Here is a 17,758-nt window from a genome sequence, read left to right as displayed (position 1 = left end):
CATGCTCAGGTCAACGCAGTCGGAGTGGGATTTTATTCCTTGTTCTGTCTGTTGCAGCAGAGTTAGGTGGAGATTGAAACCCAGGCTGGTGTTTCTAAAGTGCTTCAGTGTTCAGCCCAGGGCCCTGCTGTAGGACTGGGATCTGCACTGTTGGTTTGAATAGAGACCAAGGCCCATTACAGCTCCTCAACATGTGTTGAGTCTCTGGGCCGGCAAGCCTGTGCTGGTTTAACAGTGATAATTATAACGAGGTCATGTGGTTACGGTAATAACAATGATAAAAAGAAGAAGACCGAAGTGAAGCTGTTTGTTAATTGTTGGATCATTTCATTAAACATGGATTATTTCAGCAGTGCACAAACAGAGTGTTTCCAGTTTAAAGTGGAATAAATGATTGTGCAGACTTGGGCACATTGGCAGTATAAAACATCCTCCTAATATGAAAGTTTGTGATAGAGTCTTTTTCCTCCTTTCTGTTTCTTGAAGTCGTCAGGACTCAATCCCAGACAGGAGCACGGAGATGGTAGCGGAGCGCTGCCCCGGCTCCGGTCAGCGGGACCTGCGGCACTCCCACCATCCGCAGACTCCAGCCGAGCACAAGGAGAGTCCTTGTATTCCAGGCCGGGGCATGATTAAAGGAAAATGATGTTGCCATGGCGACATGTCGTCTGTGTGATTTCATCACAGTTAATGAGCCAAGATCAGGTTACGTCCCCTTATGATGACATCATCTGTGTGGCCCTATGCGACATCATCACAGTTAATGAGTTCATCTTAGGTTACGTCCATTCGCGATGATTTAAATCCCAAGATTTGGGTTTTTAGGTCAACAGCGACACTAAATGTTCAGTGAGTAAATAACTAACTTTTATCTAATTTTTAAATGATAATTAATTAACATTAATTGTTTTAATTATTCCTTCAAGCCATTCAAATGGTGAAAGTTTAATAATCTTATTTTATAACACAGTTGATAAACAATATTTGCTGGCCCACATGCCTCAGGTCTGCTTCAGTTCAGTAAGATCAGAGCTTATAAGGAATGCTAGCATAATGGGCGGGACTTTCCACCTTACGAGAGCTAATTTATGGTAATGTATGCTAATGTCTATTGTATGTGTTGAAGGGCTCTCCAGGATGGTAGTGGAGGTTAAAGGCAGGGCGCAAACATGTCCACGAAGTGAACCAGAAAGACAGGGTTGGACAGAGAGAGACAGAGGGGAGAGGAGACACGTAGAGAGAGAGACAGAAAACACACAAAGAGAAGAGAAGGAGGGAGGAGAGAGAGACAGAAAGCTAGAATGAAAGAGATATGGAGGGGGGGAGAGAAAGAACCCCAGGCAAGACAAGGGACAGGACTTCAGGAATGGGTTAATTGTTGCAATACGCAGTGAAAATATTTCCTACACATATAGAATTTCAGACAGGCAGCCGACTTCAAAGGAGAAAGGTTGCCAGGAAACACACAATAATTTAAAACAGAGTTGGAAATGTTCTGCATTACCACCGCGGCTGCCTACGGCAACCACTCACTCACAGTGGTGCTACAACGTGGTGCAGTGTATGCACACGCAAAAACACGCATGCTGTGTGCGACTGCACTGATTCTCTTTAATCATTCTGAACCAGTATGTTAAATATATTACATCAGTGAAAACATGGCGGGGGAAAAAGGAGTTTTGAATCAAGCGCGATTTCCCATGAGCTCTGATGCTTGAAACTTTTGATGTGAGAAAAAGAGTGACAGTTTCCTCATGTCACATCATTGTTTTGAAATCTCTTAGAATCAAATCAGAGTCTGAGTTTGAAGTTTTAATGAATATCATGTGTGTTACACAGTGTCAGATGTGCACACCTGGTGACATCCTGCACATGCCAAACTGCTACCTTCGCCTGCTGACCTCTGTGTGTGTGTGTGTGTGTGTGTGTGTGTGTGTGTAGGGCTGATTCTGATTCATGAGTTATTTGGTTTGGTCGATTGTTCCTGGACACCTCCCCTCCCTGACCCTGCACACCACAGTCCAGCCGGGGAAGGCAGTCTGGGAGTGGTTTAAACATCCTGCAATTGGATAATGAATAAAGCCTTCCACACACACACACACACACACTTATATACACATGCACAATGGGATATCCTCAGTACACTATTTGTCCATATTTGTCCAAAATGTGATGTGTTTCTCTAGAAACCCTTGCATGCCCTTATCACTGAGTTTCAGTGTGTAAATGTGTACTGATCTGAAGTCAAACTAATGACTTCTCCAGTAGATGATATGCTTACTGCTGCAGAAAATTAAAGCAGTTCCAGAATCAATTACATATTCTACCCCAAAATAACACAATAGTGTCTAACGCACAACAGAGAAAACCTGTCTAACGCACAACAGAGAATAACCTGTCTACAGCTCTGTTTAGTTTATTGTATGACGCTCGCCTCCATGAAGAGTTCGACAGCATGAATAATTAATTTCCATTTTATGGATGGAGTCTATTAGAGTCGATCCCTGTGTCCAGACGGCACACCCAGTAGGACCATGCGGAGTGGAAATTAATTTACCGCACATTCTGTACCGGGAAGAACGATCCCCACTGTAGCTTTGATCAGGAATCCTGAAAGACAGATGAGGACCCACAAAGCTCAAAGTACATCCACTTATAATGTAAAGTTCTGAACACTCAGAACTCAATAAGGCTGACAGTGGAGTCAATAATAAACTGAGAGGGAGAGAGAGGGGGGGGGAGAGAGAGAAAAAGAAAGCAAGCAACAGGGAGAGAGAAAGAGGGAGCGAGAAGGAAAGAGGGAGAGAGAGCGAGAGAAAGGGGGGGGAGAGGGAGAGAGAGAGAGTAATTTTCCCATACAGTAAAGCTGAGAAAAACAGAGAGAATGTACATGTGTATCTGTGTATGTGTGTATGTGCATAATCACATATGTATTAAAGAGCCACACCACTATCATGTCTTCTTAATTTTCTTAATGGCTGAACCAACTGGCCAGATCCAAAAATAAAATTGTTTTTCAGAGTTATGTTTTACCACAAACTCTGGCTGAACTACAAAACACATACACAAAGAATTCCCCTCCTCATTCTGGCTGGATTAGCTAACGCTCAGCGCAGCCCTGTAGGATTACTGACTATTGTCACTGTACCAGACGGAGATTACGAGATCAGATTAGTGGCAGGGTAACATTGTTTCGTTTCTGAGAGTCCACTGGAGAAACACAAAGGACTTGGAACAAAGGCCTTCTGCTCCCTTCCGTGCCCACAGGATGGGATTCACATGTGCCACACTCAATTTGGGAAAAAATCCCCAAAATCCTGAAGAAAGGCTGAATGGATAGAGATTCAGCAAAAGGCCTTCAGCCACAGGAATGTGATCATGTGTCTATCAGTGGCTGAACCTGGACAACCTGATCAGAGGGTTAATAACGTACCTGATCAGAGAGTTAACGAGGGTGTACCTGATCAGAGGTTTAACGATGTACCTGATCAGAGGGTTAACGATGTACCTGATCAGAGGGTTAACGAGGGCCGACCTGATCAGAGGGTTAATGAGGGCCTACCTGATCAGAGGGTTAACGATGTACCTGATTAGAGGGTTAACGAGGGCCGACCTGATCAGAGGGTTAATGAGGGCCGACCTGATCAGAGGGTTATGGATGTACCTGATCAGAGGGTTATCGATGTACCTGATCAGAGGGTTAACGAGGGCCGACCTGATCAGAGGGTTAATGAGGGCCGACCTGATCAGAGGGTTAATGATGTACCTGATCAGAGGGTTAATGAGGGCCGACCTGATCAGAGGGTTAACGAGGGCCGACCTGATCAGGGCGTTAATGATGTACCTGATTAGAGGGTTAATGAGGGCCGACCTGATCAGAGGGTTAACGATGTACCTGATCAGAGGGTTAACGAGGGCCCACCTGATCAGAGGGTTAATGATGATGAGATGAAATTAAGATAAAGAAAGAGAAGAAGAAAAAGTTAAAGTTTACTGTGCAGTAAAAATAGGAATAACATGATGATTAATTTAAATCAATGTATTAAACTGATTAATGATGGTTTCTTTACTTCATTTTCCTGTCACACTGATTTAGTACAATACTGTTGTTGTCTTTGTATGTTATCTAAACGACGTTGTGTGCAAAGCTGTAACGAATTATGTTGCACTGTTAGGGCAAGTTAACTGTGTATCCTGTGCAGAAAGTTCCAGAGAAAAGCACCGAACGTCACATGTTCACGCAGGACTTGTCTTATATATTACAGCAACTAATCGCTAATAATGAGAATATTTATAAATGCAAGCTATTTTCAGGAATAATGTACGCCTTGTGCCACCAGATGGCAGTATGCGCAGGTTCACGTTCATGTAAGAAGTCTACATATAAATCATCTTATGATCTTATGTGAAATTCTGTGTTGTTTCTAGTGAGTAGTGAGTGTGGTGTCTTTAACTAGTGAATGTGTAGTGAGTGTTGTGTATCTAGTGAGTGAATAGTGAGTGTTGTGTCTTTAACTAGTGAATGAGTAGTGAGTGTTGTGTGTCTAGTGAGTGAGTAGTGAGTGTGGTGTCTAACTAATGAGTGAGTAGTGAGGGTTGTGTCTCTAGTGAGTGAGTAGTGAGTGTTGTGTCTCTTGTGAGTGTGGTGTCTTTAACTAGTGATCGAGTAGTGAGTGTGGTGTCTTTAACTAGTGAATGAGTAGTGAGTGTTGTGTCTCTAGTGAGTGAGTACTGAGTGTGGTGTCTTTAACTAGTGAATGTGTAGTGAGTGTTGTGTGTCTAGTGAGTGAGTAGTGAGTGTGGTGTCTTTAACTAGTGAGTGAGTAGTGAGTGTTGTGTATCTAGTGAGTGAATAGTGAGTGTTGTGTCTTTAACTAGTGAATGAGTAGTGAGTGTTGTGTCTAACTAGTGAATGAGTAGTGAGTGTTGTGTGTCTAGTGAGTGAGTAGTGAGTGTGGTGTCTAACTAATGAGTGAGTAGTGAGGGTTGTGTCTCTAGTGAGTGAGTAGTGAGTGTCGTGTCTCTAGTGAGTGTGGTGTCTTTAACTAGTGATCGAGTAGTGAGTGTGGTGTCTAACTAGTGAATGAGTAGTGAGTGTTGTGTCTCTAGTGAGTGAGTACTGAGTGTGGTGTCTTTAACTAGTGAATGTGTAGTGAGTGTTGTGTGTCTAGTGAGTGAGTAGTGAGTGTGGTGTCTTTAACTAGTGAGTGAGTAGTGAGTGTTGTGTCTAGTGAGTGAGTAGTGAGTGTGGTGTCTTTAACTAGTGAGTGAGTAGTGAGTGTTGTGTCTCAAACTAACTAGTCCCCTTCTGCAGTGGTTCTGAAGTCATCCTTCGTCAACCATAGTGCTCTAGCAATCACAATGGAAATTAATCATGGGAAAATGAATCACGAGAAAATGCATCACTTCTCTGCAGCGGAACATGCGTGTTTTTCTATGCGAGCTGCCAGATGTAGTTTGAGTTGAACTGCCATCCAGATTTACTAAAATTATTTGCATATATTTACATATACAGATGTACAGCTGCTTATCTAATATAACTATAGCATACTGTAGAAAAAGACACAGACATAATCAAATTGCAGTGAAGTACACAAGGTTTCCATAGAAACAGAACGGTTTGAACAGATGTCCTTCATTAGCTGCGCAAGAAAAATGCTTCAAAACAAATTATATTCATGCTTCATATATAGTTTTGCACATTTTTCAATAATACTGCAGAGAGAGAGGCCCGGTTTAATGTGTAGATTGTTGATTTAACCACAAGAGGGCAGTGTGTACCGTGACTCACTTTATACTACTTAAAGAGCCGATATGCCCCAGTAACGGAGATTAACTGAGAAGTTTAACGTTCCCCCAGTAATCCAGATCACACTGCGGCATCCAGGTTCACTTTGTGAGTCTCCAGTGTCCCTTTGCCTTCACAAAAAAAAACTAAGACTTTACAATTAAGAACTTGCGAGTAAATATTGACACGGGGGAAAGAAATATCGACGAATAATTGTTTTGGCTCACTTCTTACTCCACAGCGCCCCCTGTACGCGAACACGCATCATCAGAACAATTTCAGACAGGATACGTCTATCTTTACACGAACGGGAGCAGTTTCCAATATGAACTAAAGTGGAGATTTTTGATTTAAGGAAAACTTTAAAAAAAAAAATTATTTCTACCTCTGCGCTTGGGATGCTGTTGGAAAAGTAAGCAGTTCCAATTATCTTTGTGTTATTTCCACACTCAGATAATGTGGCTTTTGTATAGACCCGAGGACCATTACAGAGAAAGAGTATATATGTGACAGAGAGAGACAGCGAGACCATTAGCCCCTCAGCTGGGTCTCTGTCCACGCACTCCACTGTGTGGTTTGATGCTGGGTAGAAACATTCTTCTAGGCAATGGTGGCTCTGTGGTTAAGGTACTGGCTTTGTAATCAGAAGGTTCCCAGTTTAAGTCCCACCACTGCAAAGTTTCTGCTGTTGGGCCCCTTAACAAGACCCGTAATCCTCAATTATTCAGAGTTGTTTTCAGTTAGAATTGCCAGTCACTTTGGATAAAAGTGTCAGATAAATGTTGGAAATATAAACTTCAGTAAGATGGGGGTCTATCTGTGACTCAGACACAGGTGAAGTAGCCCTGCCTCTTCTTATACGCACAGTCTGGGTGGAGGAGTTTTTCATGGTCTGTTTTATTTTATGATCATCACACAGCCCGAGGTTCCCAGCGTGGTTTTTTTTTTGGCAGAGTGGCCTGGAGGCATCTGAGGTCAAATATTGTTCAAGGACAAGTAAACAGAAGTAAAAGTACCTGAGTGTACAAGTACGTTTAAAGCAGCAAAAGAGACTGTTTAAAATAAAATAGATAATGTTGCTGTTGTTTATGGTTTTTTTTTTTACTTGTTTGTTTTCAGTTTTATAGTTACAGTGTGAACAGCAGACAGAGAAAAAGGCTAGCGTGGAAATAGCTACGTGGGAGCATAGCTGGCCTATTTAATGAAGACGTATTTTTATACCTTTATTAATATTCGTTTAGACTTTACATGTAGATAAATTGCGTTATCCTTCTTCGCATACTAATAATAATAATAATAATAATAATAATAATAATCACTTTAGCGTTTCCATTGTACCGAATCTGCAGATCAGAAACGTTGCTAGAAAAATAAATGTATCACGTGATGTCACCAGGAAGCAGTTGCACCAAATACGGCGGCGTCCTCTGCGGATTCAAGAGCCGCGCGCCGCGCCGGACCTTCCGAGAGCATGCAGGCTCGAGACTTCGCAGCGTCGCTCGTGGTAACGGAGCCTTCGCGTGTCTGACACTCTTGCTGTGGCTCAGCGAGCGCACGAAGCGGCAATCAGGCTGTAGTCTTTAGTTCCTCTAGTACCGAACCTCATGAACTCATTTATAGTCCGTTCAGGTTGAATCGTGTGTGTGTGTGTGTGTGTGTGTGTGTGTGTGTGTGTGTGTGTGTGTGTGTGTGTGTGTGTGTGTGTGTGTGTGTGTGTGTGTGTGTGTGTGTGTGGTCTTGCCACGCCACCATTTAAACACACTCCTCAGCAAAGCTCTTTATTTTGTGCCCGTCAGGCTGGAGGTTGCGCGGGTATGTGTGTGGACCTCACGCTCTTCCCTCTGGACACTATTAAGACGCGTCTCCAGAGTCCGCAGGGCTTCTACAGAGCTGGGGGCTTTGGAGGGGTCTACGCGGGCGTCCCCTCAGCCGCCGTCGGCTCCTTCCCCAACGGTAAGACCCCCCCACCCCTCCAACAGCACTGCAGCGGAGAGACGCCAACCACGCTGCAGACGCAACACACTCAGGGCTTCCCCGGTCAGGGGAGTCACGCGGGTGGACACCCGTTAGCCGAGTCGCTCGGACATCACGTTCTGGTGGAATAGAAGTAGTGTGTGCTTGATGCATTGATCTGTGACCTCTGAACTTCCAAAGTGCCTGATCTCAAGTCATAAGCAGAAAAGTCAACAATTCAGCTTTTACTTTAGTGTTTAAACCTTTAACCAAGTCTTCCTCTGTGCTTCACCATTTGTATTGTAAATCTCCTTCTCTCTCTCTCTCTCTCTCTCTCTCTCTCTCGCTAGCGGCAGCGTTCTTTGTTACTTACGAAGGCACCAAGTCTCTCCTGGCCGGCTGTCTGTCTGGCCGCATGGCTCCCGTCACGCACATGCTCGCTGCCTCGCTTGGAGAAATCGTACGTCCCTTCTGTTTTTCTCTGTCCTGGTTCCTTCCACGTGTCAGATGGGCAACTTGCCCCCATGGGAATGTGGGCGGTGAGACCGCGGTGTCGGCTTCGGCGGCTCCGGTGGGCCGGTCCCTCCCATCCACTCCCTGTCCAGTGGAACCAACCACACTTTATCAGGTTTGAAAAAAAACCTGGATTGGGCCTAAGACTTTAGCCCTAGGGAGCTGTGGTTACCATGGAGATGCTTGTGGCAGCAAACCTGCGTGAGCTGTTGGTCTTCAAAAATCCTGGTTCTGGGGAAGAGTTTGTGTTTTTTGGAAATTGCCCTGTGTGTTGTAGTATTGTTTATTGCACTGATTGACTGATGATTTACTGATTGTTATAGATCTTATGTTTCACACTTCTAGGCATCAGCAGTGATCCCTGTATTCTACAGTATTCTAGATCATTGCTATATTGGACTCTAACCTACTGTACTGTACTAAGATGTATTCTATGAGTAAATAACAAGGCACTTTTGAAAGTCGCTCTGGATAAGAGCGTCTGCTAAATGCAGCAAATGTGTACCCGTGTGTGCAGGTAGATGATGAAGTATTGGTTGAGATGCTGAGTGATCTGCGTGACCCCCTGCGAGGTCACCGAGTGATCTGCGTGATGGGGGTCACGCAGATCTCTGTGACGGGGTCACTGTGCGAGGTCACTGAGTGATCTGTGTGACCCCCGGCGAGGTCACTGCTGCTGTGATGTCATCTAGCTCAGTGAGGCGAGGGTCTCGTCCTCTGGCCGCACGTTTCCCAGACCTGACGGACATCGCCACCGTACTGCTGGACCATCAGAGACCGTTTCCTCTGAGATGATGTGAATGACGGAACAATCGGCTGGACAGTGAACAGCATCACCGTTCATTCACATGCGTAATGGCTAACGGCACCTTCTGTAGTTCAAACAAGTCTGCATAAGCCAAGCAGAATGTTCTGTGATCCTGTGCGTGTGCACGTGTGCACATATGCGCGCGTGTGTTTATCCCCGCAGCCTATAAAGGCTGCTCCGGTCGATGGTGTCTGTCAGGTCCTAACCAGGCCGTTATACCAGATTCATCTTGGTGCCTATTTGCCCACTGTTTTCCCAAGAGATCTCATCCATCACCCAGAGAGGAGCATCTGCACCTGCCCCGCCCCTAACAGCATAAACACCGGGGGGAATATGCCCTCATCCCCACCGCGCCCGCGCTGGCCACTGTCCAACCTCCTGGCAGTCCGTGCCCTGCTCTGGAGAACGAGGCCGCGCGTGATTTATGGCGCGAGCGTCGCTGGCGCTCTCGGCTGCGAGTCCCTGCTCACCTTCCTCCTGCCATCCGAGCTCCGAGACTCAGACTGCAGGTTGATCCTAATGCGTCCTGACGGACAGCACGCGCGTGGTCTTTGCATAAGTAATAGTGCGCTTCCAGCAGAGGGCACTTCTTGCCAGAACTCTGCTTTTTTTTTTTTTTTTATTTGCAGATGTATTTTTGGAGGCAGTGTGCTACCTGCTGCCCCCTTGGGGGAGTTGAAGATGGTATAAAATTGCTTTCCCCCCCACCCCCCCTCACCCATTCTCGCCACCTGCAGAATGATTTGTGAGATATCGTTCCAGGTGTCTGATGGAATTCCGGGCAGAGGGAAGCGTTTGCCGGGTGCCTGGAATGTTCCAGCTGCGTCTCTTTAAGTCTGGAATAAGATCGGGGAAACGGGGACCTGGGCTTCCGAAACACCGAAACAAACCATACTAAACTCTCTTATAGAGGATTTTCAAAGTACAAACGCCGGCGGTTATTTGAAAACAAAATTCCTGTCTCGTTTCTTGTTAGGGAAGCGTTTCAAGAAACAGCGGGAACGCCAGTTCAGTATCCTGCCATGATTCCTGCAAAGACACTAAAGGACACAATGGTGGGGGGGGGGGAGACCCCATCTCAATAGAAACCAAGAAAAACACCTCAATGAATATACCGCCCCTGACCTACATCACCTCCCGTTAAATCTCGACCGTCTAAACATTACTGCAGCCATCGGGAGTGGACACACTGTCGCCGCTTTTGTTAGTATACGCTCCCAGCTTATCGGGCCCCTCTAATGATGACTGCGAAAGTGGCGAGGATTGACCGGCCCCGACGACTCACCAAGGCCCCGGACTGATCTGCCATGAGTTGCAGCCACGCGTCAAATTAACCACGCGCTGAAGTCAGAAGAAGAAAAAGATCTCTCTCTCTCTTTCTCTCCCCGCTCATTTGCAGCACCTCTCCGGGGCCGTCAGCCTCGTGACTGACCAGGGCCCGGGCACGCCGCGCGCGCTACATCTCTTCGTTTGCGCTCGCTCGCCGTTCAGCTTCTCGCCCCCCGCTGCTCCACGTGCACGAGCACGCGATATAATATCTCTGCGGTTCCGCGTCGATCCCTCGCGAGTTGCGATGAAATTGGCTCCGCGCACTCTCGCGCCCCACGATTCAATTAAGGCGAGGATGGCTTGTCATATCCACTTTCGTTCGTGTTTAGCGCCGTCATTTTCCTCCTTCGGGGAATTAGACGAGGAGACGTGACGTACCGTGTTTCACAAACGATGTCGGAGCCAAAAAGGTAAAGTAACGAGCTCGGGGAGAAGGGCTCTCTGTCGCCCTGCTCGTTAACGCGCAGCGCAGTGACCCCTTTCCGCCGCTGGGGGTCAGTGTTGCTGCGCGGGCGGAGAGCGGGTGACGCTCGCAGCCCCGCGCTTCTTACGGGCTTAACGATGATCGTGAGCCGTCGTGCTCGGGTTTATGTTTGTCTGCAGCTCAGAGTTGGAGCTTCTCAGCTTGTCCTCGGAAGGTCACTGCGCCTTAGACTTTGTGTTTATCCAAGATCTTGTTATCCTGTTCTAATCCAGCTTTAAAACACAATCCGGGCCCTGGATAAACACATCAGTCTCCATCATCAGTTGGAGTCAGAGTAGTAGTATGAAGTTGTGCTAGTGTAAATGTTTGGGTTGTTTTTTTGTTTTGTTTTTTACCGGCTGCTCTGCATTTGGTCTTTTCCGGCAAGCACGAACGAGCGTTACGACGCTCCCATAATGAAACACACGGGAGGCAGAGGCAGGCAGACGTCACTATCCGCTAAAGTCCGCTCGACTTCCAGCGCTCCGGCATTCGGGGACGGCTCCGCGCAGGTGTAGCGGCATGGGCGGGATTTGTGGCCTGCCCGTACGGAAGCGGCTGCGGCCGGGAGCTCTCCGTGGGTCAGGGATAATGGGAGGAGAGGGAGCCCCCCCCCCACCCCGTGACGGCCAGGCAGAGGGAGGCGTGCAGCGTCGCGCTGCAGACGAGCACCATCTCACCGACCGCCCGGGCTGCTGGAGGATTTCTGCGGTCGCTGGGGGCGACGGGGGGTGTGTGTGCTCAGACGTGAGCAGACAGTTGTATGGGAGAGCTCACATTAAGGAGAGATTGATTGTATGAGGGAGAGAGAGAGAGAGAGGGTGACCTTTGCCTTCTGTAACTCTCATCAGATTAATGGCCGTTATGTCACTCTTAGTCAGTGGCCGTTTAGTTCCCTGCTGTGTCCAGCATGGCGTGATGAATAACCATGTGTGTAAACTGCTGTATCTGTCCAGTAGTTAAACTTCTCACCTGTCCTGTGTGTATCGGAGAGAGAGATTGAAGACAAGGGCTTGATTCTAGTGTGAGATTCAAAATTGACCTCACCATGCGTGGTTTGTGTGTTTGGCCGTGTGTGTCTATGTTGGTGCATATTGTATATGATGTGTGTGTGTGTGTGTGTGTGTGAAAGATATTGATGTGTGTTGTGTCTTTTGTGTGCAGGTGGCCTGTCTGATCCGGGTTCCCACTGAGGTAGTGAAGCAGAGAACACAAGCCTCTCCCGTCCTGCACACACACCATGTTCTCATGGCCACTCTGCGAGAGGAGGTACACACACACACACACACACACACACACACACACACACGTCCAGTGTACTGGACATACATTGGCATTTCTGTCATTGTTCATGAGCCTGAGACTACGCAAACACCCCCTGATTGAGTTAGTACATGTGTGAGATGTGATGTACAGTTGTAGCCAGTTGATGAGTCGTATGTGTAGGTAGGTGGCGTCAGCCTCCGCCAGTGGTAGTCCGGGAGGGTGTTGGTGTTAAGGGCGTAGCGGTGAACGTTTCCCCCTGTCCTACAGGGGTTCCGAGGGCTGTACCGGGGCTTTGGCAGCACTGTACTGAGAGAGGTGAGACTCCCCTCCCATACACACTGTTCTGTTTCGCTGCTGTGTGTGTGTGTGTGTGTGTGTGTGTGTGTGTGTGTGTGTGTGTGTGTGTGTGTGTGTGTGTGTGTGTGTGTCTGTGTGTGTGTCTGTGTGTGTGTCTGTGTGTGTGTCTGTGTGTGTGTCTGTGTGTGTGTGTGTGTGTGTGTGTGTGTGGGAGAGGGAGAGAAAAACACCTAAGCACGAATATCTGCGATAGCCATTATCTAACAAATGAGGTCAGAGTGCAAAGTGATATTTTCCATTAGCTGATCCCTGATCAACATTACTGCTACTGCAGCCCAGAGGCCAAACAGAATTTCTGCTTTTGACTCGTTTTGCATAAAACTGCAGTCTCCTGCTGTAAAGTGTTCACTGTTATTAATGTCCTTTCTTTTGTAGAACATAGGGTGGCTCCCAGTCTGTGTGTTTATGTAGTGGCTCGTTTCCTGAAGTGCTTTTTCCTCACCCTTAACGAGCCTTATTTCTTCATCACTTCCTCCTTCTCCTCCTCCTGGTACTTGGAATTGATCTGATTAATTCATGGAATTAGCAGCAGGCAGGCGCGAAGCGTGGCAGCCCCATCCGCCACACGGACTCCGTGCAATGTGGATCGCGCCCCCTCCCCCCTGCACGCCTGCACGGCCCGATTTGATTCTCCTTCACGTCACAGGTGTCTAGAAAGAGCAAAAGAAGACAGAAGAGAGCAGAGAACTGCAGGGCTGTATGAAGGTGACATTAGTGTGTGTGTGTGTGTGAGACAGAGACACTCCCACACACCGCTGGGTGATCTTGTACTTATTTTCCGCCTCACTTAACACACGATATCCTCACAAATTCCATCTGGACGCGCTGTAGGGAAAATGGACAGGCACGGTGCATGATTTCTCCTGAGTTTTCTGAATAAATGAATACATTTGGACCGTGGGGCAGTGAGCGTGCTCCCGGCATTCCGACGGCTCCAGGATGCGGGATCTTCTTCTGGGTCGGCCTCGGCGTTTCAACACACGAATCGTGGACCACACTCCTGCTAGCAGAGTGTTCCGCTTAGACGTGGCAACGCAGGGACACCGTGTAAGTGTACGTGGACCAGACGGACGTAAGCCGTGGGGAGACGTGGCCTGTCTGCCAGACGGCACCGCAGACGTAGAACCCCCAGCAGAAAACCCGCTGTCTTCCTGTGCTGTTAGACGTCTGTCTTTTCACTTAGAAAACAGATCTCTGTTTAATCATCCAAACCTTTTTGCAAGGATCAAACCTCAGTTTGATTTCTAGATGGTGCTAAAGATTATTGTGGAACAATATTCCAGCGTTTTGTGGACAGAACAATTATAAACAAACAAAAATGTCAATTCTTTGTGCTCTCACCATCGATGCACTGTGGTGGAGGTGCAGTTCTGTCCACTGCCACTAGAGGGCATATGAGGATCAGAACTGAGGTTGGACATGGTTTGGCCTTCCAGATCAATAGTGTATTTAAGAAATAAAGCTTTAATCAATCTGAGGGCTAAATGAAAGGACATGATGAATGACGGAGGAGTTATTACCAACCCGTCCACACAACGGAGGAGGAGGAGGAATTGATTATGTCCATGTTTCAGTCCAGTGGCGATCACCCACCTGATGGATTTGCTGTTAATGACTCCTGAGGGTCTGTGAACTGCCTTCCAGAGAGAGCGAGAGAGAGAGAGGAGCTTAAGAATTAGAAAAACGACAAACCAAAGAAGGGTGAAAACGTCTCAAAGCGTGAGGAACAGAGAAATGGAAACGGAGCACACGGTGAACAGAACTGAGGGAGGTGGAGGCACAGGAAAGGTGGAGAGGTTCTGTCAGAGCTGCCACGGGTGGGTGATGATTAACATGGACTCAACATAACCCCATCTGCTCACACCTGATGGAGCCCCTCCCCTCTGACCCCCACACTGCTCCAGGAGTTCACGGAGGTGATCAACGGGTGCGGGCTGGCAGGGCTAACCCGGGGGGGGGGGCGGAGCTGGCAGTGGTATCCGCGTGGGGGCGGAGCTGGCAGTGGTATCCGCGTGGGGGCGGAGCTGGCAGTGGTATCCGCGTGGGGGCGGAGCTGGCAGTGGTATCCACGTGGGGGCGGAGCTGGCAGTGGTATCTGAGGAGGGGGCGGAGCTGACAGTGGTAACCTTTTAAGAATGTTGTTATGAAACGCCTCCTCCTCAGGCTGTAGTTCTGGCAAACTGAACCACAACTGCTGCCCAGGTGCCCAGAGCAGAGTACCACCCCCACCCACACACACACACACACACACACACACACACACACACACACACACGTGTGCACGCGCACACACATACACGCTCATGCACTCACACACGTGCTGACACACGCTCTCACACACACACACACGCACACGCACACACACACACATGCACACTCGCGCACACAGGTGCACTTTCACACACACCCCCCTCACATGTATTCGAACAAACTCATGAGCACGAACACACACAACCAAGACTTCTGTCCACACGATCATGAGAAGTGTTTAACCGTTCTTTAACGTTTGAAACTCAGTGTCTGTACGTCTATGAGAACTGTCACAACTTTCATCTGGTTGGGATGTTTAAATGGATTTTAGTTGAAGTTTGGGATCTTTGGATCAATAGTCTCTCTCTTTCTCTCTCTCCCCTCCCTGGTTTGCTCATCTGCTAGTTGCTGGACACACCACACTGCAGCAAACCTGTGTGTGTGTGTCTGCGCGCGCGCGCACCAGGACTCTGGTTGGTGAGTGAGTCTGTGTGTGTCTGTGTGTGTGTGTGTGTGTGTGTGTGTGTGTGTGTGTGTGTGTGTGTGTGTGTGTGTGTGTGTGTGTGTGTGTGTGTGTGTGTGTGTGCGCACCAAGACTCTGGTTGGGGTGTGTGTGTATGAACAAAATGTGTAAACTCTGTGTTCTGCTCCACCAGCTCAGACTCAAAGCTGCTGTATTCTGCTCTGACTTCGTTTCCACGACTCCCTCACCACGGCCTCCCTGTCTGACCTCTGACCGTAGCACTGATCTATCTGGCAAATCGCTAAATTCATGTTGTAATACCCAGAACTGGACTTTTTGATGCATTTTGATGTGAAGAATTTGCATCTGTGTTTTTTAGTAAGGGAGTTTCTGGAGGATTAATTTCGCTCTAAAGAGATCGATCGTGGTACGGACGGTTCTCCTTTAGAGGTCTGGACCCAGACGCTCATACGTTCTGCTGAAGGGCAGGTGCCAGAGGACCTTTGTTACTCGCCTCAGCCTGACACGCCTCAGTGTCTACAGTGAAAAGTGCTTTAAGATAAAGTGAGAGTTTAGTAAACGTCTTTTTAAAGTCATGCAGTAAGTCATTTGGTGTGAAAGGAGACGACTGTTAGATTTCAAAAGCTGTATAACATTAACAAGACATTCCTAGAAATCCTCACTCTCTACAGAGAGACTTGTATCCTTTCAACACACTTACACCCAGGGTCCTTTTGAACCACACGTACTGTAGTTTGGGCTGAAGTTAACGTAAAGCTAGCTCATGTCATCATTGGCTCCATCATTGATGTTTGTGAAGGATAAATGTGTGTGCGCATGCGACAGCAGACCCCAGCTAGGTTCTGGACTCTCGTTCACGGTCACTCCACCCGTCACACTGTGGTGACGGGTGGGCTTGATGATCTTAACAGCCTCATCTATCAGGTCTGCCTCTAACTCCACCCCTCACCAAAGACCAAGGACTGATAACTCAAATACCCTAACCCCCATAACAAGCATGGTTGTCCAGTTCCACACACACAACCTCCATCTGTGCTGTGTGTGTGTGTGTGTGTGTGTGTGTGCGAGAGCATGTTTTTTGTGAAAAAAACCCCCATTTTTTTTCTTTTTTATGGGTTGAAGAGAATGCTTTCTTGTTTGTGTCTATGATTCGTGAAGTGTGTGTGTGTGTGTGTGTGTGTGAAGTATGTCCAGAGAAGAAAACTGAGGTAGGTGTTTTGTTAATATTTCTGTAAATGATGGTTAAAGAAGAACGCTGGAGCCGTTTTAAAGGGTTCTTTGATGTGGATCACAGATCCGATTTATGCCAAAGTTGAAAGTGGTCAGGATGGTGCTTTACTGTGCTTGCATGAGAAGTGTGTGTGTGTGTGTGTTTGTGTCTATGTGTGTGTGTGTGCATGTGTGTGTGTGTGTGTGCGCCTGTGTTTGTGTGTGTATGTATGTGAACATTTGTTCTTGTTCTGCCTCATCTCTCAGAGGGACCAGCTTTGGCAGATCTGCTGGAGTGTGTTCTGTAGACCAGCAGAGTTCTGAGCTCATTCTGCAAACACTCATACATACGTTTTTCACATGTGCACCCCCCCCCCCCGTACTCATGCGCAGGCACACACACACACATCTATACCCACACACACGCGCACACGCACACACACACACACACCAGATATTCCATCGACGTATTCATTTGAGCCTTTCTGATCTTATTCCTTCTTCATAGATTGATTTATCGAGCTGATTAATCTATCTGATGTATTGAATCTAATCTATTTGTCTAATGTATCTGATATTAATCACTCTTTCATTGGCTGCTCTCTTGCACCAGACACTTACACTTGTTCAATTATTGGTTACTTCCAGCAGTGGTGACTTCCTGTAGTACTGATCTGCATTACTGTCTGAGCCAGTGTAGAAGTTACAAAACTGGTCCCAGATCAGGCACAGGATTAAATCTACATCCGTCTGGGTTAGGAGGGAGCAGCTCTGATGAACGCGACATGGCTTGGCTCACTGGCGTTTGGTTTCTGCTTTGTTTGGCGTATGTTGCCTTGGCGATCGGCCCACTGCATGTGGCCTGTGAGTGAAGACAAGATCTCATTCTGACTGGCTCCTCCCACCTTGGAGCGACGCGGAGCAATGTTTTTCCTTGCAGCAAAGGGGATAGGGATATCAGGGGTTGGGATATCGGTTACTTGATTAATCAGTCGGTTAATTGATGGAGAATAGGTGGCTAGGGGCCTAGGTGGTTTGTGGTTAGGGTATAGGAGATGTGAGTAGGACTCAGGGGTTAGGGGTTAGGGGTACATCCACGAGGCACACAAAAGAGTGGGCCTCCGTGAGCCCAAGGAGACCCGGAGAATCAACATCCCTCTTGCAGCCTCCCTGGGGTTCCTTCACTTACCCCAATTTTCTGCACGATTGGGGCAATTTGAGCAGAAAAAAGGTTGAGTCTGTTCACACCCCCCCCACGTGTTTCCAATCAGCCTTTAGAGACAGAGATGGAGTGAGAAGTTGGGGGGGGGGGGGGGCTTGTGACCTGAAAAGGAATTT

At 47.6% G+C, this 17,758-nt stretch overlaps 1 protein-coding gene across 4 annotated transcripts in view; it reads left to right on the top strand.

Moving 5' to 3' along the window:
- Nucleotides 1–6,096: 6,096 nt before the first annotated feature.
- slc25a26 (solute carrier family 25 member 26) overlaps nt 6,097–17,758 on the top strand; it is a 33,138-nt gene continuing 21,476 nt past the window's right edge. Inside the window, exons 1-5 of one of the 4 annotated variants that reach the window (XM_035520626.1) lie at nt 6,110–6,200; nt 7,585–7,741; nt 8,092–8,201; nt 12,019–12,123; nt 12,388–12,435. In XM_035520626.1, the coding sequence (XP_035376519.1) occupies nt 7,603–7,741; nt 8,092–8,201; nt 12,019–12,123; nt 12,388–12,435 (402 nt within the window). In that variant the 5' untranslated portion in view covers nt 6,110–6,200; nt 7,585–7,602. Of the gene's footprint in view, nt 6,201–7,187; nt 7,293–7,584; nt 7,742–8,091; nt 8,202–12,018; nt 12,124–12,387; nt 12,436–17,758 lie in introns of those variants that run through there. The other 3 variants (XM_035520623.1, XM_027015499.2, XM_035520625.1) reach the window with 3 other exon arrangements.

This window comes from Electrophorus electricus, chromosome 20, assembly GCF_013358815.1.
Source record: "Electrophorus electricus isolate fEleEle1 chromosome 20, fEleEle1.pri, whole genome shotgun sequence".
NCBI classification, from domain to species: Eukaryota; Metazoa; Chordata; class Actinopteri; order Gymnotiformes; family Gymnotidae; genus Electrophorus; species Electrophorus electricus.
The sequence above is the reverse complement of the archived record's forward strand: the minus strand, read 5'-3'. Positions and strand labels throughout refer to the sequence as shown.